Here is a 26,856-nt window from a genome sequence, read left to right as displayed (position 1 = left end):
TAAAAAAGAAGCTTATTATCTAAATGATGAGAGATTGCAAAGCTCTGAGATACAGAGGGATCTGGGTGTCCTAGTGCATGAATCACAAAAGGTTAGTGTGCAGGTACAGCAAGTAATGAGGAAAGCTAATAGAATGTTATTGTTTATGGGGAGGGGAATTGATTACAAAAGTAGGGGTTTTGTGCTTCAGTTATACAAGGCAGTGGTCAGACCATATCTGAAGTACTATGTACAGTACTGTTCTACTTATTTAAGGAAAGATACAAATGCATTAGAAGCAGATCAGAGAAGGTTTGCTAGACTAATAGCAGGAATGGACGGTTGTCTTATGAGGAAAGGTTGGACAGGTTAGGATAGTAAACCCTGGAGTTTAGAAGAGTAAGAGGCAACTTGATTGAAACCTTTAAGATTCTGAGGGGTCTTGACAGGGTCGGTGTGGAGGGGATGTTTCCTCTTGTGGGAGAATCTAGAACTGGGTGGGGGGGGTTCACTGTTTAAAATTAAGGGGTTGCTCATTTAAGACAGAGATGAGGAGAAATCTTTTCTCTCCGAGGGTCGTGAATCTTTGGAACTCTTTTCCTGAAAAAGCGGTGGAAGCAGAGTCTTTGAATGTTTTTAAGGCATAGCTAGATAGAGTCTTGATTAACAAGGGGGTGAAAGGTTATCGGGAATAGGCAGGAATGTGAGGTTGAGGTTACAACTGGATCAGCCATGATCTTATTGAATGGCAGAGCAGGCTTGAGGGGCCAAGTGGCCTACTCCTCCTCCTTATTTGTATGTGACATACATTACAAACATGCACATTCTAACCCAATAATCACTGTTTCAGTCTGCTATATATATTGAAGCCCAAGAAAATTCACCAATATAGTTTTGTCCAGTGATCACACATTAGCTGGATATTAACATGGTAATATCCTTTTAGATTATGTAAGGAATGCTCCTCTCCACTAAAGCTAATGTGTCCACATAGATCTCAATAATTGCACCTTGTTCAGGCCAGCGAGTTGATCAAAGCCAAAAGCACACGCTTGCTGTTCCATAGCCAAAATGGTATCCATGACATATGGATGCATTGATACATTGCCGGGTGGCTTATTCAAGCTACTTCCCTGTTACCCCTGAAACCACCCAAAAGCATTGTGCTTTAGTGACCTACACTGGATCAGACACTGCTAGAAGGATTTGTAACTTTGGTTTCAGATCCTGTCTCAATAGGTGGCACAACTCTGGCGTTTGACCCTATTAAACAAAAGCTTTTAAAGGCATAACCTCTCCTAACGGCAAGAACATCCCTCTCACTCATTCATATGAACCCACTCACCTCCAAGAGGGCACTCTCCTCCTTAGATGTCTTCTGGAATCCGAAAAGAGTGTCTATAACTCGCCCTTCTTCACAGAGCTCAAGTTGATAACGATTCCAAGGGGACTCCTATATGCAGCTTCGGCAGATGTTCTCACTGCACCCAAAGTTTAGGCAGATACAATTCCTGTAAGGTCTAGAGTAGCAAGAAAGCCACGCTGTATTTTCAGTAACTAAAATTCCCCCACCTCAGAAGTCTTGCCTTTCACAGCTGTCAAAGAGCGCCTTTTTTTTTGTTTTTTGGCTTTAATGTGGGTGCCTATTGCATTACCTGCAACAGAACTGGACGGGCGCTGGGCAGGGCAGCAACTTGCATGTTGACCTGAAGTCATAAATGGGGCTAAATGGATTAATTCGAAAATCTTCTGTGAGGACCTGCTCAAATTAGATCAGGACGCTCAGAAATGCGATAAACAAATAGAAATAAAAACAAAAGAACTGCGGATGCTGGAAATCTAAAACAAAAACAGAATTACCTGGAAAAACTCAGCAGGTCTGGCAGCATCGGCGGAGAAGAAATGAGTTGACGTTTCGAGTCCTCATGACCCAGTTCTGTCGAAGGGTCATGAGGACTCGAAACGTCAACTCTTTTCTTCTCCGCCGATGCTGCCAGCCCTGCTGAGTTTTTCCAGGTAATTCTGTTTTTGTTATGAACAAATAGAAGCCGGGAGATGCGGTGTCCGGCGTCTTCGCCCACCTTTCTGCGAGGCTGCACTTACTCTTTCCGTGTTTCTTGGGGTTGCTATGCTCACGAAAATTGGCCCTAGTGCTTCCCCACCGCCTCAGAAGAACATGCCTGTTGAAGGATAGTCAGGCAGGTTACTCAAATCGGCACGTTTTTTTTTAATCCCTAGGGCAACGACAATTCAATGAAGTTGTAATCCAGTCGTTGATTCTCTGCCTCTGGTATTTGACTGGTAAATTCGTCCCGCCCTGTTCCTTCATGGTTTTCTCACTGCTAGTCCTGGCTGCAGCTCGGACCTGAAGCCTTGCTTCCTTTACTCCAGGAATAGGTTCTGTACCGAAAACCGCAAGTGGGAGATTCTTGGTCCCGTCATGGATTAGGAAGTCACGCCTACCAGTTAAATTCCGCCCCTAAAGTCGAGCAGCAGCAATAGTTAAGAAGCTGAAAGAAGGTCAATGAGGGAGAGGGCCTGTGTGAACTGGAAGGGAGAATAGTTGGGGGCTGGGGACTATTTGTGAACTGCGGGGTCTGGAATAGAAAGGGTTGATACTGCCTTTGATCCAGAACTGATATCTCAAAGGGAAGGTGAATTTGAGGGGAGAGTGTTTTTCTGAACTGAAGTGGGATCAGAAGGGGAGAGCGAGGGAGACTGGAGGGGCAGAGCGCCTCTGTGCAGGGGGCAGCGTGTGTTAAGAGGATTTTGCAGAAGCAACGATTAGGTGGGTTGGCTGACAATGGGTTGAACCGAAATATCATACTTTCTTATGATTGTTTTAGAATGAAACTCCATCAATGAAGAGAAAATGCGTTTAAATTTAAAGGAAAATGTATTATTCTTGATGCAAACATTTTCTGGGGATGCAGGCTCCTGGTTCTCCTGTAGGAACAGTCATGGAAAGGTGCACAATTCTGAATTTGCTGCCTAAAGTCCTGACCTCTCTGTAGCACAAATTTGACGGTGACATTTCCTCACTCAGCTGTCTTCATGGAAACAAAATAGTCAAATTGTTGACAATTTGAAGTGTATATTCCTATTAAGAATTGGTTTTCGAAACCCCCAAACGACTTTAAATGCAAGACCCTGAGAGCTGACATTGAAATGGAGGCTTTGGTCCCTTTTAAACCTGGCTTGGATTTGAACCCAAGCTGAAAAGGGAGTGTGTCGAGCTCACAAAGTCACTGGAAACATTTCTTTTAAACGGGAGGATGCAAAACGCGGTATTTTTAAAAAATCGTTACTTACTTGCTTTTCCTCTCTGGACTACAAATGTGCCATCTTGAGCCTGTGTCTGTTGGGGATTGGACCTGCAATTCTTTGGAAGGACTTGCTGGCGTGGGAGGCGCTTCTATTCCAGGTTCTTCCATTCTCTTAGTCATTCCCTCGGAAGAAGGAGGCATGTTTTCGAACATAATTGGCGCATTTGACTGTTTGGGCCGAATACTGGATCCACTCACCACACATGGCCCTTCAGGCAACATGTGGAGATCTTTTACGTCTTCCCCTTGACTCAACGACCTTACGCCTGATGTTAATGAATCTGGCACTGATCTCGACATTGTCAGGTCTTGCCAGTTTTCCAAGGCTAGGTCTTGCATCTCCGAATACCTCCCCTCTTCTTTTGACAGTAAATATTTCCGTTTGTTGAGGTTGTGAAAGACAATGGGGAAGATCTGAAACATTTTATCAATCGCAGGTACCGATTTGAATTGAAATAGTATTCGCTGACAGTTGATGCCTGGAGTTTGCAAGATTCGATGAACAGTTGGGGGACAAGGTCATATTCTAGAACCCAGTGATAGGAGAGAACGCCAGCGCTTGGAAACCAACTTTATAAGTAATTGAAGGAATGGTTCAATCCCCCTGTTGTGCAGCATCGTTATTTAGAGATGAATTTCTGGTGATTGCGTTGGGCTCCGTTTCGACTGATAAAACAAACAAAGTGGAAAAATGCAAGAAAAGACCAATAAAATCAGAATGAAGAACAGGTGAGCCACATTTTAGAAGTGTATAAAGAAAATAATAAATCCTTTCGTAAAATTGATAACTGTCTTGTCAATTTTGTCACATGAGCTTACAGTAAAATAGCTACCAACAATCAAAAACGTGAGTTTATATAGCACCTTCAAGGTAACCAAACACCACAAGGCACTTCATAGGAGTATTATCAAACAAAAATGAACATTCAACCACATAAGGAGATATTAAGACAGGGCCACAAACTCGATCAAAGAGTTTTAATAAGGGTCTTTTAAAGGAGGAGAGAAAGGTGGTGAGGCAGAAGGTATAGGGAGGGAATTCCATGTTTTACAGCCTTGGCAACTGAAAATAAGGTCTCCAATAGTGGAGCAATAAAAATCGAGGATGCACAAGAAGCTAGAATCAGAGGAGCACAGATATCTCAAAGGGTTGTATGGCTAGAGGAGGTTATGGGGGGAGAGGGGTGCAAGGCCATGGAGAGATTTGAAAACAAGGATGAGAATTTTAAATTGAGGTGTTGCCCAACCAGGATTAGGTCAGTGAATACACATATGATGGGCCATGGTCCTTGAAAGTTGGATGAGGGTGCAACACAGCAACCCATAAAGTGCTATGTATGCTGCTCACAATTGCACCACCCTACAAAGAGAAATAAAGGTGAGGCATATTTAAATACGCCAGTTGTGCACAACAATAAAAAAGTAGAGGGAACATTAGTGCTGGGTGAATGGAGCATGATGCGAGTTAGGACACGAGTAGCAGAGTTTTGTACTACCATATGTTTATGGAAGGTGGGAGACTGGCCAGGAGACACGATGAATTCATAGCAACTAATTTTACATATAATAAACTTAAATCATGGAGCTGTACTTGATAAGCAAAACTCAGACAATGTTCTGTTTAATTTTGGTTTATCAATGGAAATGGTCCAAAATCTTTTGCAAAATTAATTTACAGGCGCACTTTTTCCACCATAAACGAGCAGAATAGCGGGAAACAAGACCTTTCAGATAAAAATCAAGAACACACGTGATACTTAAATTTTAAAGGCACACAATTACACATAAAAACAGCTCTGCTCTTTGTCTTCACACATTGGTCTTATAGTGAAGTGGAAGTGGCGGCGGGGGGGATATCCGCTGCGCCCCCTACAGGCTTTGAGCGTTCGTGGATGGAATCAGAGCCGAGGCTGTGTCCACCAAACTTTGTTGTGGAGGGAGGGGGGCGAGGGAGGGGCGGGGCTCTTCCGTGGCGTGAACAGGATTGGTGAATGGGGCGCCTCCTGGCTCCAGGCTGGCTGCTGAGTGGCTGCGCCTGGACACAAGCCCCGCCCCGGGCCCCTCGCGCGCCCTTTGTGCAGCAGGTTCGGTTGTGGCGTGGTGCGGGTAAGATGGCGGCGGCGGCGTTGGTGTTGGTGTCGGAGCGAATGGCTGTGGGAATATGAAAAGACGGGGCGGATAACTGTCCTGGCGGCTGAGCATCCGGCTTCCTTTTGTCGTTCATATCTCCAAACGAGGAACCTTTTCTGCTTCTGTTCGCCTTTGTTTTTTTTCTGCGAAGTTTTTCTTTGAGGGAGAGATTGAAAAAAAAAATAATTGAAACAGGACAGTTTACATAAATGATGAAATTAAAGCAGAACCAGACTCGGACTTATGATGGGGACGGGTATAAGAAGCGAGCGGCCTGTTTGTGCTTCAAAAACGAGAGCGAAGAGGAGGTAAGAGGCTGTGGGACCTGGTTTGTGCGGCGTTGCTGAGGTGGGGAGAGGGAGAGTCTCCCCTGGGAGCCGGGGCCCACACGTCTGCTCTCCACCTCGGCCTCAGTCGGGGGGGGGGGTGGGGGGGGGGGGTGTTGTGGGTGGTGGTAGGGGGAATTTCTGCTGGACAGGCGTCGCATATGGTACTCCTGGAATGCTTCTGTTTTAATCCTGCATTTTATTTTACATTCAATAATCGATCACGTCGAGGGGGTGGGATCTCTTGGAGTGATGCCACATGCACTTTGCTTTGTGCTAAAATTAACAGTGACACCATTGGTAGGATTGATCTACGCCTAATGAATTGGGTTCAGAATGAAAGCAATTTCTCATACAAAACTTGAGCCAGTCAGAGGACCGTGGGCTCGTGAGAATTAAATTTTGTCTGGTTTAATAAGACTTTTCGGTGTCGTGAGGCTGCAGAGCTCTCAATTTCTGATCGAAACCTTTGCATTTGTCATCGTAGACGTAGGTGGAAAAATGCCTTCGTTCCCCTGCAGTCCTAACTAGTTTTAAATACATCTCGTGCATTTTTAAAAACGGTGCACTCTTGTTGACTAGCAATTTGCCGCTTGCATACAGCGTAGAGCACAATGGGGTGTCTTCGTGCTGCAAGTTGTCCATGGCAGTAAAGGTTGAGTTTTCTAAACGGCAGGTGGGCTGGCAGCTCTACAAATAGGAGGAAGAAAAGGGAAAGATCATTGTTCTATACCAGCAAAGGTTTTATGAAAACGCCACGTTCTCCATTTTGCAAGCATATCTGTAATCCATTACTTTAAATGCTTTAAATAACTTAAAATCTGAATATTGGGGAGATTTAAATTGAGTCTGAGGACTGGAAACATTTGTGAAAGCAGTCCGCCTTTGTGTACATTTTTTTTCTAAGTGGTGAGAACTTAAGTTGATCAGAAACAAACCTTGGTTGTTTTTGATCTGTGTTCTTGAAATGTCACATTTTCCAACTCATTTCAATTAGTCCTGGCTTGTGGATATGTGTGTGGATGCATCATGGTTGCTACAGTGTCCCTGATAGTCCAAGATTGTGAGCAGTGAGAAAGTTCTTGCTTGCAACTCCAGCTGAGCAGAGAAATAAACGGTCGCTCGACCCATCCTGATTCACAAGGAATAAAATATGGCGTGGGAATGTGCTGACATTTGAATGACAAATTGCTTGAGTTTCACTTAGTTTGAGAGTTAATCAAATATGTTATAGTTGCATAATAAACCTGTCTGGTTTCCATTAGAACTTTTGAATTTGAACTATAAATAAATGTTCAGAAACAGAGCTTTATCATGCATCAGATAGTAAAGATTGAATTCTGTTTTTTTGTATATAAAATAAAGTTAACTGCATATAACTGTACCTGACCCGAGTTCTTTTTACCTGGCCTAAATGGTAACTAATACATGAAACCCATTTCAACTGTATTTCAGTGAAAGTCATTCTTCCTAGTTGGCTTGCATCATTTAATGTCTGTATTCAGAAGGTGCTTGTGTCGGAATATTACTCCTTGTCTGGCAGGCAGTGTGAAAATTTGCACACTGTAGGAATTTGGAAAATTCATTATACCTAATCTGGCCTGTTGGAAAATTTGAATGACCCAGGTTTAATTTCTGTAACAATGTTAACTTTCTAATTCGAGAAAAATCTTTTTGATCTTCAGATGGAATCTATTCCATGCCTGATCACTGTACGGCTGAGTTGTTTTTATAATCTTGTTCCCTGCTTCTGGCTACCTATTGAGAGTTTTGTGAAGTCATTTATCCCTGTAATTGTCAGTGACTGACTCTGAAAAGAACTGCTCAGATTTCGGGCATTCTTGTTTAAATACTGAGCAAATCAAATACTGTATTGCTAGTTCCTTGCTCTGACTCTATAATTGACTTGTAAATAAATGTTAGTTTGTGCTTGAGTTCTTGATAGTATATTACACTTTAATCTTTCAAATTGGACAAGGAAGAATGGTGGGCAAACCCATGGTATGATCATAGCATGCTACCCCATTCACAACATGCATAAAGCAAGTTTCAGTTCAAATGAGACTTAGTTTACTTATATAAGCTATCTTTTTACTGCAATGATAAATTACATATTGGGTGAAAGCCTAAACTGAGACGGTAATGACCAAAATGAGCTGGTTAAATTTACAAAGCAGTTTTTTTTTTAATATGACCCATTTTACTCAACTGTCTCAGCCATTGGCTGTAAACTTGCAATACAGTATAATGTCTCAGTAATAACAGTAGAGCTATTGAGAAACAGAAGGCTTCAAGGCAGTGCTCCTGCATCCACAGTGCAGAAAGCATTTGACGGTGCAACCTGGTAACAAGTTAATACAGTAATTGTCAGTTAAGTTTAAGGCCTACAAATTCTTATTGACTCATGTGACTACTATTGTGATTCTCAATACCTGAAATTAAAAGGCCCATGAACTCCTAGCTCTCCACACCCCTCTCCTTCAATGCCATTTTTATTTCCCCGATTGAGTATTCTGCAATTGAGCATTCTCATTCTCATCTTCAGCTTGACCTTGTTTCCCAGGCAACCCAGAAACTAATGTATTACAGTGCTGTTTAACAGCGGCAGCTGTAGAATTGTAGTTAATAGAATGACAATACTGTACTCAAATTCCGAGATGCATTACAGAAAATTCCAGAAGTATATAGAGAAACATAATATAGAAGAAGCTTATACTTTGTGCAGAGCTGACTGTCCATTACAAGAAAATCACAAGAATCCCAGCACTCGTGTAGCATTGAATGCTGTCTATGAACTTGTAACATTAACACAACAAGAAGTATTTTGAAATGGATGCATAAAGGAATAGATGGCGATAATGGAGTGTCATCTTTATAGCCAGTTGCAAAATCAAATGCTACAGACCTCCCTTACAGTTTTCGGCATGTAATGAAAGCACTAGAAAGTAATTGGAATTAATTTGAACAGACCCATCATCATTAGTCTCTAAAATCTACTTTATTTGGAGATGGGAATCATTGCATATGTTTGTTACTGTGTAAATAAATGAGACAGTGGTGTTGGGCTGTTGTATTTGTTTGGCTGCCATTTTATGTAGCGTTTGGAAGTGAAGCTCCTGAGTGCTTAATGTTTTTGTTAAAGTGGAATACAACTGTTTTAAACTGCATATTTTTCAGCAAGTAAAGCATTAAATCATTCAACTGAATATCCCATGCTGTTGTGGTTGAGTATCTTATGGTTGTGAAGAGTTGCATGATTTTTCTTTCAGCCTATCCATTGTCAGTAATAGCTGTCAATGCTGAGCAAATATTTAATAAGTTTGCTCCTGTATGTGGCTCATGTCTGGTGTGTTAATACTTTATAAAGACAGAAGAAGTTTGCCTTGCTCCATTTTACTTTAGAAGAATCTATAGGGGTATTGGTATTGAGTGAAGTAAATAATTTTGTAGTTTTACATCTGTTTCCTCTCCCTTCAAGTGATGTTGAGGGGGAAAGGAGTTAAGAGCACTGAATTTCTGTAATAATCTGACTAATCATGAGCAATGCTACAGAAGATGCATTCGTGTTTGACAAGTTTTGGCTGCATATTTTTCAGCAAGTAAAGCATTAATCTTTCAACTAAATGCCCATTAATTACAACATTGGTATTGATTTTACTGTTAAAACTTTTTCCCTTATGCACCCTCAAGCTCTTCCATTTACTTTTAGTTGGAAACGTTCTCCAAGTTATACTCAAATGCTAATAGAGGTGGAAGATGTAAGCCAAACATTTGGCTTTTTGTAAGATATGTTGCATGATTATATTAATAAGCAAAATAGTTTAGTTGTAGCTGCCTCATGGGTTTTAGGTGAAAGGACATAAAGAATAATGTAGATGATTTAAAAAAAAATAAAATTAGATTGTAGACCTGGAACAAATTCTAAGTAGGCCCAGCGCATCATTTGTGGAGTTAAACGTAGTATATTTTATTTAATGCTGGAAGCACATGGCTGGCTCACTGAGTCAGGTGAGCACGTTTACCATGTCAACAGGTTCTTCTGGCAGTAGCTTGGGAGATCCAGGAGAAAGGGTCTCTTGCTGGCTGCCCTGTGGAAGATTGTAAGTTTATTTTTGCTAAGACCTGATTTTTAGAAGTCAAGTGCCTTGGAATAAAGGAAAAGTGCCTTATGGGTTGAAAATTGTGTTGCCGCTATTTGTTATATTATCTTTGTATTTGATGCTACTCCATCCAATGAGAGAGCGATTATAGTGAGCCAAGTGAGAAAGTGATTTCAAGCTGATTTTGGAAAAATTAAGTTCATGGAAAAGATTCAGATAACGTAATAAGTAGAATGAAATTCAAGATTGTTGGGAAAATCATTTGTTTCATATGTGAATAAATGCTGCTTAGCCAGCAAGAGGAAGTTGAGAAATTTTAGATCACGTGAGGAGAACAAAGAGGATGGTTAGCATGCAGAGGAAATGGGGAGAAATTATTTTGGAGTGGATTTCAATAATGGTAAAATAAATAGTATGCGATACTTGCAAGTAGTGTGTTTAATAGTGGCCACAAAAAATCCAGATATTCAAAATTATGGCCTTGAAACAAAGGATATCACCTTCCTGATTTGTACGAATGAGGCAGGATCAGGATTTGATTTAATTAACAATTGTAACCACTTTTATAAAATTTCAAAGAAATAAATTCTAAATATTCACTTCCTTTTAATGAATGATTCTTAGCCCTTGTGCCAGATTACATTGGTTAGCAATTGTGGATGATTGAGTAAAAAAAATCAAACTTAAAAGTTGCATTTGCTGTGACATTTTATTTGCCTGTTTAGAAAGTCCAAGATATCTTTTAATGTAATAAAGTTCAGACATGCTGATTATCATAAAGTCTATGTTGCAGTGACTAATGCAATATTTGAACTATATATTTCAATAAATTAAAAAGCTTCTGATTTGAAAAGGCCTAAAGTCAATGACTGGTTGAAGTGAATGTAAGTCATATACTTAGAATGCTATAGGGACTAAATGGTGCATTTATGAACCCCAATTTTGCAATGTTAGTCATTGGTAAAAGTTGGTGGAGAATATATACAATCCATCATTGCCCTGTTTTATGATATGGTGCTAAAGAAGGAATAGAAAAATAGGGAAAAGTTTTTTTGAAAAGTATCAGTTGGTATACTACAGAACCTAGTTTTACTGGCTTTTGGGGGAGGAGTGAAGTGAATGAGTGCCTTGTATTGGTAACTGAGAGGTCAGAATTCGTGTTTAAGGCTTTTGTTCAGTGTTTCAATTCCACCTATTCTCAATTGATACTATCCTCCTCCCTGGTCCTTCTGGTAATTTTAATTGAATTCTCTGCTTGGTTCAAGGATATAATTTCTCTGATTGCAAATTCCTTACTTTACTTCCTGGAGTTTGCAAATCCTCCTTTCTCAGCACTTGAATTAGCCTTAACTAAAGTTGGAAGCAAATGCCTTGTTACTGCAATGTTTTAACTTTCCTCAATCCGTCTAATGTTTGGAATGTTTGCCAAACCATCCTCCTCCAGTGATTTTCCTCAACTGTGCACCTCATGGGACTACCCTTTCATGGTTTTTTTTAATAATCCTATCCAAATGTAGCAAGCCTAATTGCAGTGACCACTTTGTTTCCATGTTGCGTCATGGCCTCTTGAGATCCCCAGGATCTGTCCTTGATCCTTTCCTTTTCCTAAGCCAAATATTGCCCTTTGGAGTTGTCATTCATAGGCAAGGTCCACTTTCATATGTTTGTAATAATACCCAATCCCACCTCAGACCTGCTATCCTAAACTTCTCAACTGCCTCTACTATCAGATTGTAGGTTTGATAGCCCATCCTGAGTGAGTCATGACTTCCAGCACGGCATTGGGTAGACCAAAATTAATATTTGTGCCCCCTGCTGTGAATTCCACTAAATACACCTGAATTAGGCCATTCAACTCCTCAGATCTGTCTTACAAACATAGATACCTAGAAAATAGGATCAGGAATAGGTTGTTAAGCCCTTCAAGCCTGCTGCGTCCATTCAGTATGATCATGACTGATCCTCTATGTCAGCACCATTGTTCCGTTCTCTCTCCAAACCTCTTGTGTGGACATGGTGGTGTAGTGGTGTTGTCATTGGCTGGTAATCTAGAAACCCAGAGTAATGCTCTGGGGACCCTGGTTCAAATCCCAATATGATTCAATAAAAATATGGAATTAAAAGTCTCATGATGACCATGAAACCATTGTCGAATGTCCTTTAGGGAACAAAATCTGTCGCCCTCACCTGGTCTGACCTACATGTGACTCCAGATCCACAGCAATGTGGTTGACTCTAAGGTGGACTAGCAAGCCACTCAGTTGTATAAAACCGCTAAAAAGTCGACAAAAAGGAATGAAACTGGATGGCCCACCTGGCATTGACCTAGGCACTAGAAACAACAACGGCAAACTCAGACTGTCAACCCTGCAAAATCCTTCTTACTAACATCTGGGGGTTTGTGCCAAAATTGGGAGAACTGTCTCAACACCCTGGCCCAGTCATACTCACGGAATCAAATCTTACAGATCATGTCCCAGACACAACCATCACCATCCCTGGGTATGTTCTGACCCACTGGCAGGAACAGACCCAGCAGAGGTGGCAGCAGAGTGGTATACAGTTAGGAAGGAGTTGCCCTGGGAGTCCTCAACATCAGCTCCAGACCCCATGAAGTCTCATGGCATCAGGTCAAACATGGACATGGAAACCACCTGCTGATTACCATGTACCATCCCAACTCAGTTAATGAATCAGTGCTCCTCTAAGTGGAAGCACTGAGGGTGGCAAGAGTACAGAATGGTCAGATTCTGACCATTGTCACTTGATAGTCAATGGCATGACATTGCTGAAACCCCCACTATCAAGATCCTGAGGGTTACCATTGACCAGAAACTGAGCTGGAATAGCCACATAAATACTGTGGCTACTAGAGCAGCTCAAAGGCTAGGAATCCTGCGGCGGGTAACTCGCCTCCTGACTCCCCAAAGTCTGTCCACCGTATACCAGGCACAATTCTGGAGTGTGATGAAATACTTGACATATGCCTGGATGAGTGCAGCTCCAGTGACACTCAAGGAGGTCATGGCAACTCGCTTGCTTGGCACCTCATGCGCGCGCATTCACTCCCTCCACTACCGAATAGTGGCAGCAGTGTGTATCATCTTCAAGATGCACTGCATAAACTTGCCAAGGCTCCTTCGACAATAGCTTCCAAACTCACGACTGCTACCATCTAGTAGGACAAGGGCAGCCGATACATGGGAACCCCTCCGCCTGGAAGCTTCCCTCCAAGCCACTTGCCATCATGACTTGGAAATATATCGCTGTTCCTTCACTGTCGCTGGGTCAAAATCCTGGAATTTCCTCCCCAACAGCACTGTTGGTGTACCTGCACCATATGGACTACAGCAGCTCACCAGCACCACCTCAAGGGCAATTAGGGATGGGCAGTAAATGTTGGCCTAGCCAGTGACGCTCACATCCTGTAAAGGATTTTTTAAAAATCCAGAAATCCATCTATTTCCTTCTTAAATATATTCAGTGACTTGGCCTCCACAGCCTCCTGTGGTATAGAATTCCACAGGTTCCTCACACTCTGGCTGAAGTAGCTTCTCCTCATCTCAATCCTAAATGGCCTACCCCATACTCTGAGACTGTGACCCCTTCTCCGAGATCTCTCCCCGCCCCCACCACCGCCCCACACCAGCCAGAGGAAACATCATCCCTGTATTCAGCCTGTCCATCACTGTCAGAATTTTATACGTTTCAATGAGATCCCCTCTCATTCTTCTAAACTCCAGTGAATACAGGCCTAGTTGGCCCAACCTCTCCTCATACAACAATCCTGCCATCCCAGGAATCAATCTGGTGAACCTTCGCTGCATTCCCTTCGTAGCAAGTATATCCTTAATTGAGGAGACCAAAACTGCACGCAATACTCCAAGGCCCTGCACAGTTGCAGTAAGGCAACTTTGCTCCTGTACTCGTCTTTTTGCAATGAAGGCCAACATACAATTTGCCTTCTTAATTGCTTGCTGCACCTGCATGCTTGCTTTCAATGATTGTTGTACAAGGGCATTCAGGTTCCTTAGTACATCAATATTTCCCAATCTATCACAATTTAGATAGTACCCTGCCATTCTCTTTTCCTACCGAAGCGGATAATTTCATGCTTATCTATGTTATAATGCATTGCCATGTATTTGCCCACTCACTTGACTTGCCTAAATTGCCTTGAAGCCTCTTAACATCCTCCTCACCACTCACGTTCCCAACAAGTTTTGTATTTTCAGCAAACTTACATATTACATTTCATTCCCTCATCCCAATCATTGATATATATTGAGAATAGCTGGGGCCCAAGCACTGATCCCTGCAGTATCCCACTAATCACTGCCTGCCACTCTAAAAAAGACCCATTTATTCCTACTCTTTGTTTCTTGTCTGTAACCAATTCTCAATCCATGCCAATTATATTACTTCGAACTCCATGTGCTTTAATTTTGCAGACTAACCTCTTATGTGGGACTTTATCAAAAGCTTTCTGAAGTTTCAAATCCATCACATCCACTGGTTCTCCCTTATCTATTCTGCTAGTTACACCCTCAAAAAAACTGAAATAGTTTTGTCAAACGTTATTTCCCTTTCATAAATCCATGTTGACTTTTTCTAATACCGTTGACTTTTCTAAGTGCCCTGTTATCTCATCCTTTTATAATAGACGTTTTCCCTATTACTGAGGTTAGGTGAACTGGCCTGTAATTCTCTGTTTTCTCCCTCCCTTCTTTAAATAGTGGGGTTACATTTGTCACCTTTCAATCTGCCAGGACTTTTCCAGAATCCATAGAATTTTGGAAGATGACAACCAATGCATCCACTATTTCCATGACCATCTCCTTTAGTACCCTGGGTTGTTGATTATCAGGCCCTGGGGATTTATCAGCTTTCAGTCTCATTAATTTCTCCTTTTTTTGTAGTAATATTAGTTTCCTTCAACTCCACCTCTGCCTCCTCCGCCACCGTCTCCGCCTCCCCACTAGACCCTATGTTCCCTAATCTTTCTGGGCAGTTATTTGCCGGACGCAAATGAAGACAGAACTAAAGTAGTTGTTCAATTGCTCTGCCATTTCCTTGTTCTCGATTATAATTCTCCCATTTCAGACTGTAAGGGACATACATTTGTTTTCGCTAACCTTTTTCTTTTTGCGTACTTATAGAAGCTTTTACAGCCTACTTATGTTCCTTGCAGTTTACTCCTACTGTTTTTCCCCTCTTAATCAATTTCTTGGTGCTCCTTTGCTGAACTCGAAACTGACCCCAGTCCTCAGGCTTGCTGCTTTTTCTAGCGACTTTATGTGACTCCTCTTTGGATCTAATACTATCCTTAATTTCTTTCATGAGCTATGGTTGGGCTGCTTTTCCTGTTGTGTTTTTGTGCAAGAAAGGAATGTATAACTGTGGCAATGCATATGTTCGTTCCTTAAATATTAGCCATTCCCTATCCACCTTTTAATGAAGTTCCTCAAACTATTTTAGCCTCAAACTATTTATGCCTTCATAGTTTCCTTCACGTTCTATCCTAATGAAGAATTCTGTCATGTTAGGGTCAATGTTCCCTAAAGGACCTTGCACAACAAGATTATTAATTAACCCCTTTTCATTGGACAGTATCAAATCCTTGGATAGCCTGTTCCCTAGTTGGTTCCTAAAAAAACCATCTCTCTCTCTCATTCCAGGAGTTCATCCACCATAGTATTACTGTTAATTTGGTTTGCCCAGTCTTTACGTAGATTCAAGTCACCCATGATTATTATAACACCCTTGTTACATGCATCTCTAATTTCCTGTTTCATGCCTTCCCCACCTTATGACTACTGTTTGGAGGCCTATATTCAACTCCCACTAATGTTTTTCACTCTGTCGTTGGTATCAATATGGACCACGACCGCTGGCTGTTCACCCTCCCCTTCAGAATGTCCTGTAGCCACTCAGTGACACCCTTGACCCTGGCACCAGGGAGGTAACATACCATCCTGGTGTTACACCTCTGGCTGCAGAAATGTCTATCTGTTCTCCTTACGATAGAATACCCCATCACTATTGCTCTCCCACTCTTCTTCTTCTACCCCCCCCCCCCCCCCACCCCTGTGCAGCTGAGCAAATCGTAGTGTCATGGTCTTAGATCTTGCTGCATTCCCTGGAGAAGCCATCTCCCCCAGCAATTTCCAAAATGGAAAGTCTGTTAGAGAGGGAGATGGACCCAGGGGACTCCTGCACTATATGCCTAGTGTTCTTACTCTGTCTAGTGGTCACCTATTCCCTTTCTGCCTGTGCACTCTTGGCCTGCAGTGTGACCACCTCACTGTATGTGCTATCCACAAAGATCTCATCCTTGCAGATGCTCCACGGTGATTCCAGCTGCAGGACCACCTCTGAAACACAATTTTGAGTGGCTGCAGCTGAAGACACTTCCTGCACATATGGTCACCCTGGATATTGGAAATGTCCCTGACTTCCCACATCCCACAGGAGGAGCATTCCACTTTCTCTAGTTTGAAGAATATTAAGGACAGAAGAAATACCCACCAGACCCTACTTACCAAGGCTGCCTCACTTCTTTGAGGAAAGGTAGAAAATTAAAGGATCACCTCCTTCCCTTTCTCACCCAACTTCAACTTAAGCACTGTAATGCAGCATGGACAAGGCAGCACTGTCGATGGCCTGCTTTTAATGTTCTCTGACCCATCATTTAATTAGATGATGGGTGAAAGGGAGCTGAGCTCCATTTAATCAATATTGCTCTATATCGTTTGATACGATACTTAACAAAAATCTTTTTTATAAAATGCATTTGCACTTGGGTAAATAATTGTTGAATAACTTGGCTGGATCTTGTCTAAAATAAGTAGACAGCTGCTGTACATACAATTAAAAATGTGTTTTTGTAAATAAACTGAAGTTGGGCCATTATTTTATATAGCAGTGAATATAATGGTGTCTGCTACTTGTTAGACTTGCCCATGCGTATTTTGGTTTTTTGCATATCAAGTTGCTGAAAGGCCAAGCAGATAATGTCACAGCAAGGAAACTGGGTAGCTGGGACCTGCATGAACAACAACAGCTTGTATTTATATAGCACTTTTGACATTGGGAAACATCCCAAAGTGCTTCACAGGAGCATTATCGAGCAATATTTGGCACAGGACCACAAGAGGAGATATTAGGACAGATGACAAGCAGTTAGTCAAAGAAATAGGTTCTGGGGATATTTTAAAGGAAAAGAGAGGTGGAGAGGATTAGGCATGGAATTCCAGAGCTTGGGGCCTTGACAACTGATGGCATGGCTGCCAATGGTGAAGAATTATAAACAGGGCAAACAACCATGTATCTCTTTAACTAGTTGGAATATAAAATGTTGTAAAATTTATAGTGGATGAATCCAATGTCAAAGCAAGCATTGACTGATGAGTAGAGAGGGAAGGAAAGTGAATGGAAAAACAACGGGATAAAGTAAAACAAAAAGTAGAATTTCCATTAACAACTATAACATGAAACAATGAGACTCCACACTTGTATTGATAGTTAATTTTTAGTGCCAGAAATGTTCTTTGGCAGTAAATAACCCAAATCGCATTGTTCACAGGATACTTGGACTGAAGCGGACAAGTTTAATTTTCTGTGCTGAGTGTAGTTTGTACCTACTAGACAAGTGCAGCAACGTCATGCTGTTTAACACATTTCAGTGCTGAACCTGAAAGTGAGATCCTTCTTTAGCTAAAGCTGCTGGAAGAGTAGTGCAGTGTTTGCCTGAAATTGCTGTAGAATTTGTGCAAAAGTAATGCTGTTGGACTGCAAATTATGGGCCAACGCTGTTGGATGCTGCAGGTTTGTGCAGGTTCTTACTTTGAGCTCAGGTTGCCATTTTAAAATTAACCAGGAAACTACTGTACAAGTTTCTGTGTACAGTAAATATAGGCCCCTGGCAATTGGAGAGACTTTGCAGCTACATGAGCTGATTCATAATTTCACGTTTGCTGAGTTTTTTTTCCCCTGAAATCTGAGCTTGACAGATTTTTTTTAAAACTAACGAAGAGCTCCTGCTCTTGAGTGTGAGCAGAGTGTGGCCTGAAGTTTCCCCAGGCAAACTCTTGGAAGTTTGTTTATAGCCCAAATCATAATTACAGTTGTGCTCCTGAAATTTGCAACATCTTGTTTGCTGTAATTCGGTCACGGAAGCCTGCTTTCTAAACTGCATCCGCACACTGAGAAGTGACAACAATTATTTGACACGAAAAATCAGTGAACACTTGTTCACTTGCAGTTTAGCTGATGCAAGTCTGGAGGACGTTTATAAATGCATAGTGAAATCTCTAGGCTAACATAAGTCTGTAATAAACATTTAACACACTTTTTCGTACTGATTAATACCCATGGAAGTTTTAAAAACAAAATCTAAGCAACTAAGCCCCTTGCAAATCAAGAAAATGCAGGAAAAACCCAGCAGGTCTAACAGCATCTGTGGAGAGAAAGACAGAGTTAACGTTTCGAGTCCGTATGACTCCACGACTCTACAACTCTCATACGGACTCGAAATGTTAGGTCTAACAGCATCTGTGGAGAGTTGAGTTTTTCCAGCATTTCTGTTTTGTTTCGGATTCCCAGCATCTGCAGTATTTTGCTTTTACCCTTGCAAATCAAGTTTGTTTGCATTTTTCATTGTAGCACCTGGCTATCTGTTAAATTTAGGTAGCATCAGTTTCATTTTCTTGTAAGTCTTATTAATTTAAGCTATCAATAAGTCAGTTGTCAAACTGGCTAATCTGTGCCATTTACCTGTATTGTTTAGTGATTAAACCACAATTGACTAAAGGTATAACTTAACTTTAGGATGGTGAGAAGTAAAAGGAGGGTGCTCAATTCAGGAGATGCATAAAAAAAGTGTAAAAAATACGTTGATTTAAGGTCATGCCAGAAAATGATAACATGCTAATGAACCATTTGGAGCAGCGTGAAAATGAGTGTGGTTGCAATATAATCAATTGCTTTCAGAAACCTTTTCTTTGTAAAGGAAAGTAAGTCTTGTATTTATAGATATTATGAGGAGGTGGTGGCATAGTGGTACTGTCACTGGACTAAAAGATAATGCTTTGGGGATTTGGATTCAAATCCCACCACGGTATATGGTGAAATTTGAATTCAACAAAAAAATCTGGAATTAAAAGTCTAATAATGACCATGAAACCATTGTTGATTGTCGTAAAAACCCATCTGGTTCACTAATGCCCTTTAGGGAAGGAAATCTGCCATCCTTACCTGGTCTGGCCTACATGTGATTCCAGACTCAGCAATGCGATTGACTCTTAACTGGTCTCTGAAATGGCCTAGCAAACCACTCAATTCTCAAGGACAGTTAGAGATGGGCAATAAATGCTGGCCGAGCCAGCAATGCCCCTATTCTATGAACAATTAAAGAAATATATATAGTGCCTTTCACGAGCACAGGTTGTCCCAAGGCACTTTACAGACAATGCCGTGCTTTTAAAGTGTAGTCAGTATTGCAGCCAGTTTTCCTGCAACAAGCTTCCACAATCAGCAGTGTAGACCAGATTATCTACTTTTGTGTGATGATTTGGGGTGTAAATATTGACCAGGATTCTGGGACTCTTTGCTCTTCGAGAGAATCGACGGGGTTCTTTTGCATCCCGTGAGAAAGCAGATGGGGCCTCGGTTGGCACTGCAAACTGTGCATCATTCCTTCAGTACTGCACTGGAGTGCCAGCCTTTTTTTGTGCTGAAGTGCTCCAGTAGAACTTGATTTCATAACCTTGTGACTCAGATGTGAGTGCTACCAACTGAGCCACAGGTGAACTTACCTAAAGCTTAGAATTTTATTAAGGCTTTCATGGAATCTGTATAAACTGTCCAGCTCTGTGTACACATGTATTCCATGTAATTTTTATTTGCTTAAGTCTGTCAAGCTGCATAATCCTAGGTAGAGAATATAGAGACTTCTGAAGATAATTTTCCTTATTGCAACTTCTGGGAGGTGTTTTTCAGGCGAGAATTGCTATTTATGGACCATATGAATAAAAGTTTGACCAGAATTATGGAAATCTGTTTCAATGGTCTTATCAGGATTTGTGTCTAGATTGAATTTTTCATTTAAGTATTCAATCATCCTAATGTTGTTTTGATGAATATGTTGTTCCTCTGTAGAGAGGTTTCATTTCTATGCATCAGAATTTCAGCTGAGTATCCAAACCAGGCTGCTCAAAGGTTGAAAGATTATTTTGAAAGATTGCATTGTCACCTTGTATATGCTAAACTCTCATGAGGCAAATCCTAAAAATCTATAACAATAGTTCAGTTGATGCTCATACCTGCAATCATTTACTAATCAAAATAATTGATTAGATTTTGGATACAGGCCCAATTCTTGCTTTTGTAATTGATCATCTTTAAGCCTGCAGAGGACAGTAGAACACAACTTATATTTTTGGGTAGAGTCAGCATTGCAAGAAAGACCTTAATCTTTAGGGAGCTTGGCAGACAAATCTGATTTCCTGTAAATTTCCCTTTCTGGTTTTGTGAAGGGGAAATTGTGTTTAACTAATTTATTAGAGTTCTTTGAGGAAGTAACAAGTGAGGTGGATGAAGGAGGGCCTGTAGATATGGTGTACTTGGACTTCCAAAAGGCATTTGATAAGGTGCTACGTACAAGGTTACAAACAAACTAAGAGCTCATGGTTTGGGGAAGTGGGGTAACATTTTAGTATGGATAAATGATTGGTTAGTTAACAAAGCAAAGAGTAGGGATAATTGGGTAATTTTCAGGTTGGCAAGAGTGCGACAGGGATCAGCACTGGGACCTCAACTATTTACAATCTATGTCAATGACTTGGATGAAAGGACCAAATGTTTGGTAGTTAAATTTGCCAATGAGACTAAAGTAGGAAAGTAAGTTGACAAGAGAAGATAAATAGTCTAGAAAGGGTATTGATAGGTTAAATGAGTGAGCAAAAATTTAGCAGGTAGAGTATAATGTGAGAACATGTGAGTTTATCCATTTTGGCAGGAAGGATAAGAGAGCAGTACATCAAATAGAGGGAGATTACAAGAACTCGGTACAAAGGGATCTGAGTGTCCTGGTACATGAATCACAAAAACTTAGTATGCAGGTACAGCAAGTGATTAGGAAGGCAAATTGAATGTTGGCCTTTATTGAAACTTTTCTAGTTTCACTGCAGCTTCACAGGGTGTAAATAAATCCACATCTGAAGCACTGTGTACAGTTTTGATCCCCTTTTTTGAAAAAAAAGGAAATCATTGCGTTATAAGCAATTCAGAGAAAGTACTGTCAACTCATTATCTCATATGAAGAAAAGTTAAACAGGTTGGGCCTTAACCCATTGGAGTTTAGAAGAATGAAAGATCTTATTGAAATATAAGCTCCTGAGAGGACTGGATTGGGTGGATACTAGTATGATGTTCCCTCTTGTAGGGGACTAGAGCTAGGGGACACCGTTTCCCTTCTAAGACAGTGAGAATTTTTTTTTCTGTGGGGTCCTCTGTCTGTGGAATTCTGCAGAATTTAGTGGAGGCTGAGTTATTGAAGTTATTCTGTGCTGATTGAGAGAGATATTTGATCAACAAAGGTTAGGGAAGCAGATGGGAAAGTGGAGTTGAGACCACAGTCAGATTAGGCATGATCTTATTAAATGGTGGAGCGGGCTTAGAAGGCTGGATGGCCTCCTCTTCCTCCTAAATCCTATGCTCCTATGTAATAGTGGTCCAGATTTACAAATATATCAGTTTTGGAAAGTATAGTTATCACTTCAGACAATGTTGGTTGCTTTAAAGAAATAGCTATGTGCTGTGCTATTCCTGTTGTTATTCAAGGAAATATATTAAAGTTACATGTTTGATTTGAGCAAGTTACTGACTGCTGCTTTCAACTGGCATAACAAAAAGCAGTCTGTCATAAAGCCGGTGACTAGTATTCAATTAAAATTGCAAGCTTGTCTTCCTTTGAACAAACTAACCTAGCAAACCAAACAAAATTTTTTTCTCTCTGGTATTAGTCACCAGTGGCTGTGTTCACGACCTTGAGAACACAATTCCTTATGTGGCCTCTTTGAACTTGCAATAATGGAGTAGAAAATTACTTTTGTAGGAATTTTGGTCCACAACAGCAATGTGTTGCTGCTCAGACCCACTGGCATTCAGCAATAGTTTGCTGCATTAATAGGTTCATGTTACTGGAGGCACACAGCGAGTTAAGTGCACTGTGTATTTGGGCCTCACAAGTAGTTTGACATGCTTCCTTATGAATTATGATCAGTTCTATGTTGGGGGGTACAATATGCCACAGATCAAGATCAACAATTCTGTTTAGACCATACTTTAGATTATCAAATTATTGGATAAAAATCTGTATTTTTAAAATAGCAACTTTGTCAGTAAATCAATTTGTGGAGTAATTCTTACTGAATTTCTTCAATTCTTCCCTATTGCCACTCTCCACAAAACCCTGAAATCAGTCCCCAAATAGTGTGGTCTATTTTTTTTATGGCATCCCAATGAAATAGAAATGACATCATTTGTTTTCTAGTTTTTCCCTTGCGGTAAAAAGCAGTTCGTATAGGATTTCAATTTATTCCAATGGTCCGGCCTTTACTGATTTTTTTTGCAGGTCCTGGGTCTCAGGCCAATTTGGATAAATGGTACTTGTATCTCTGAACACGCTGTGCAGGAAGATCTGGATGAATTCTTCAGCCTCAGCTCTCCAAGTTACTCTTGATGATATGGAAAATTCATATGGGGTTGCACGATGAAGTCTGGGATGATCTTCAGTTATCACAATATGTAATGGATGTCATTTCTTCTTCCAGAAAGCCATCAATTGTAAGTTGTTGTGAATTAGTAAGTGGAGGCATTTAACCTCTAATATTTAAGTCTCTGGTACAGCTGGACACCTGTGTTTACAATTCTCTTTGGTATCTTATCTTGAAGAGCTATCTTTGCAGCATTAACCCATTTGGAGCTCAATGTTATAGCAATATAAGATTTGCATATAGGCTTACTGCTACTTTGAACGAGCTAAATTATTTTTTGTGAAGTTTTATTACATGGCTATGAGGGTTAAGCTTTAATAATACATGTATTAATTTGAGTCAACTGTTGATCTGATTTCTTTTTGAGCTAACAAAGCCACTTACTGTACTGTTGTAATTAAATTAATTCAAATTACTGGATGATTTAGTTTTTTCAAGCGATGACTTTGAATTCACAAGTAGATTGCTTATGATGATCAATCCTGATTTTTTTTTTTGGATTGTGGGATCAAGGGGACATAGCAGTAATATTGAGGAATATGAAATGAAGGGAAAGTATTTTACCAGCACAAGGGAAAGCAGTCATTTTGGTGGAAATTCTGTGATGCTTCTGTATTGAGTAGAAAGCTGCTTAAGTTTTATCACTTGGAGAGCAAGGATTATTGATGATTCAGATTACTTGAGGTAAATCTGAGTCAATGATTCTTCAGTGGCCAGCAAAATGACATTGTCTCTGGTTTTACTTTTGACAAAATTGCATTTCATCTGATGCTGCACTTCAGGTCTGATTATTGCATGTCTTATTTCATTCCAAAAGTATTAATGTTGGAGTTGGATTAGTACAAGAAGTACATGTACTCCACAATACTTTGGTGAAGTTTATGAACCTGAAACTCAGCAGCTGAAACATGCACGTCACTAAATTTATTCATATGGCTGTCAAAATCTGTTTTCTTTTTGTATTCTCTGTGCATTGAACAGAAACTGAGGCATTTTAAGAATGAAGTTTTATCATTATTCCTTTTAAAGATTTTTATTTGAGTGAAATGCACTTAGATGGTTGGTGCAATGTGTGTTTATTAAGTTAATGTCATTATTTTGTTAGTTATGTGTTATTTTCTTTGTGTAGCTCATTATATTCATCTCTGCTCTTCTGGCTGAGTTGACCAAACCGGTGGCAGAAGTTACTGCTGGTGGTGCTATTTAACAGAGTACCTTTTTTACATCTGGCTAAGTTGTAAGAAATATGGTCAGGCTAAAAGTCAAAATAAGCAATGATTCTGATAATTTCGAGGTGATAATTGTGCGATCCTGAATCATGAGAGCTAATTTTGAGCAGTTTACAGATGTCAATGGAATATCATTTTTGTTGATTTATATTATCATGTGTTATTTCTTAAAAAAAAGTTTGTTTTGGATATGGTGTAATTGGGGTAAGTAAATCGAATATTCACAAGAATACTTGGTTCCTGGACATATGTTGGAATCACTTAGATTAGTACCTGTCAGTAATGGAATAAGAGCATCATGATTAGACAGTATTCAAGGCAAACAGTGATGAAACAGTGCAACTCCATCCAGCTGTTTCAAAGAGCTTTTGTAAATTCAAGTGTCTATAATGTCCATAATCTTCCAGAGTGAAGTCCTGGAAAGCTGCAAAGTATTTTTCTTGAACGTGGGGAAAAATCAGATGGACTACTCTTGTGTCTCTCTCTTAGCTTTTTTCTGAATAGCATTCGCAAATAGCTGAGGACAGGTTCTTGTCTTTTGGTGAGGATCAAATTGGGTCCTTTTCTGTAGTCACCCCTTCAAATAATTGTGGCATGTCTCCACTGCTACTCTGCTCTTTAACTGATAATGTATCCCACACCTCTGTCCCATTCATCCCCTGCTTTGTGCACCAATTTCAACAATTAAAGAATGCTAACTGTCTCTTGGTAGAACTTGAAAATGCTGAAAAAAGAGACATGTTGCTGAAGCGTTTTATCTTGCACTCAGGAAAAATGCAAGAATGCAAATTTCAAACCTATCAACAATTTATACTACAGGAGAAAAGGGTGATGCTGGTTGGGAAACTTTCTCCATGGTGACGGCCAATCAGAGTCGACTTTCCATGCTGACATGTGACCAGTCTCACTACACTAGTTACTCAGAAAAAAATCTAACAAATCACTTAACTGTGAAATAATTGCTAAAAGACCCACTGCAATCTTGAGAGTTACTATGAATTGACAAAAAATGGCCTTTTGATTATTGCCTTCATTCTGAGAATAAAAATATTTAAAAATTCATGCTTTTGTTCAGAGTACCTTCAGCATGGTTGCCTAAAACAAATTAACTTTCACCAAGCACTACAAGTACTTCAACAACCAAGTTAACTTGTGATCTTCAAAGTTTCATTGCTGGTTTGTGTTTTTTTTACATGAAAGAGGAGCATTAGTAGGCCATATAGTAATTTGAGCCATCCCTGTCATTCAATAAGATCATGGCTGATCTACTTCAACTGCACCTTTCCATACTATCTTCATAACCCATTGATTCCCTTACTCAGAAATCTATCAATCCCAAAGAAATTTCTCCTCATCTCAATTCTAAATGCTCATTCCTTATTCAGAAACTTTGGCCCCAAGCTCTAACTCCTGAACCAATGGAAACATCCTCTGAACATTTACTCTGTAAATCCCCTTAAGAATTTGTATTTCAATGAGATCACCCCTCATTCTTCTGACCAACAGAGAACATGGTGCAAAAGCAAAATACTTGCTTCCCCTAGACTCCAAAAACCTATTGATCACAGCCTTAAACACTTAACGACTGACCAGCCACAGCCCTCTAGGTTAGAGAGTTCCAAAGATTCACAGCCCTCTGAGTGAAAAAAATTCTATTTTTTTCAACCTGAAATGGCCATCACCTTACCCTGAGTCTGTGTGCCCTAATTCTAGACTCTGGAGCTGGGAAGCCTACCTCTCAATATCCACCCTCTCAATCCTCTCAGAATTTTATATATTTCAATGAGATCACCTCTCATTCTTCTAAGCACCAGGGAGTATAAGTCCATTCTAATTCATCTCCACAATTGCCACGTAGGAGAACCGTCCTACCCCAGGAATCAATAAAGTGAACCTTTGTCTCACCCTCTAAAGTATGGATATCCTTTCTTAGGTTCAAAGCTGCACATAGTACTCCAGGTGTGGTCTTAACCAAAACCTGTACAAATGCATGCAGTAAGACTTCCTTACTCTTGTATTCAAACCCCCTTGCAATAAACACCAACATTACATTTGCCTCCCTAATTGCGTGCTATACCTGCATGTTAATCTTTGTATTCCTTGTACAAGGACACCCACATCCCTCTGAACAGTAACAGTTAATGGCTTCTCACCATTTTTTAATAAAAAAGCTTCATTTTTCTATCCTTTCTATGAAAGCGAGTAACCTCGCATTCCCCCATGTTACACTCCATCTGGCACCTACTTGCCCACTTACTGTCTATATCCCTTTGCAGGCTCTCTGTTCTCCTCAGACCTTACTTTCCTACCTAGCTTTCTATTGCTAGTAAGCTTGGATGCATTAGACTCAGTCCCTTCATCTAAATAATTAATATAGTTTATAAATAGCTGAGATCCTAGCATTGATCCTTGTGGCACCCCACTATTAGCAGCCTGCCACCCTGAAAATGATGCATTTATTCCTATTTGTTTTCTGTCCATTAACTAATCTTTTGTCAATGCCAACGCATTACTCCAACCTGTTGAACCCTTATCTTGTGCAACAACCTTTTCATATGGCACCTTGTTGAATGCCTTTGAAAATCCAGATATATAACACGTTCACTGGTTCCCCTTTATCTACCCTGCCAGTTACATCCTCAAAAAACTCATTGCTTTGTTAGATGCAATTTCTTTTTCATGAATCTATGTTGACTTTGCCTGTTAAGATTCTTACTCGTTTAGTACTCATAAACACTTTTTTATAAAGCAACATTTTGTGAATGATCTATTAAACATTAACCAATCTTTCTCTTTTTGGGCACTTTTGGATCTACTTGTGTATTTCCAGTGTTTTCAGTTTTCAATTCATCTGTTTTTTTCCATCATTGTTGTAAAACAATCTTTTTGGTTGTCCTGCAGACTTTTGTTTGGTAAGTGTCAGGCTTGCAGATTTTAATGGAAATATAAAGTGGTAGGAACCAATACATTTTGGCTGATCTCATTGACCC

General features: G+C 40.3%; 2 protein-coding genes across 3 annotated transcripts in view; one reads left to right on the top strand and one right to left on the bottom strand.

Annotated features, from left to right (window-relative positions):
- Positions 1-2,357, bottom strand: part of LOC121282268 (gametogenetin-binding protein 1-like) — a 64,009-nt gene extending 61,652 nt beyond the window's left edge. Inside the window, exon 1 of the mRNA XM_041195903.1 lies at positions 2,083-2,357. The gene's annotated coding sequence lies outside the window, so the exon portion shown is untranslated. The remainder of the gene's footprint in view (positions 1-2,082) is intronic.
- A 3,019-nt stretch (positions 2,358-5,376) lies between these two features.
- Positions 5,377-26,856, top strand: part of LOC121281724 (diphosphoinositol polyphosphate phosphohydrolase 1) — a 77,021-nt gene continuing 55,541 nt past the window's right edge. Inside the window, exons 1-2 of one of the 2 annotated variants that reach the window (XM_041194632.1) lie at positions 5,381-5,743; positions 22,496-22,707. In XM_041194632.1, the coding sequence (XP_041050566.1) occupies positions 22,603-22,707 (105 nt within the window). In that variant the 5' untranslated portion in view covers positions 5,381-5,743; positions 22,496-22,602. Of the gene's footprint in view, positions 5,744-22,495; positions 22,708-26,856 lie in introns of both variants that reach the window. The other variant, XM_041194633.1, reaches the window with a different exon arrangement.

Source organism: Carcharodon carcharias, chromosome 9 (assembly GCF_017639515.1).
Source record: "Carcharodon carcharias isolate sCarCar2 chromosome 9, sCarCar2.pri, whole genome shotgun sequence".
In the NCBI taxonomy this organism is placed as follows: domain Eukaryota; kingdom Metazoa; phylum Chordata; class Chondrichthyes; order Lamniformes; family Lamnidae; genus Carcharodon; species Carcharodon carcharias.
Note: the sequence above shows the minus strand (reverse complement) of the source record. Positions and strands in the feature narration are given on the sequence as shown.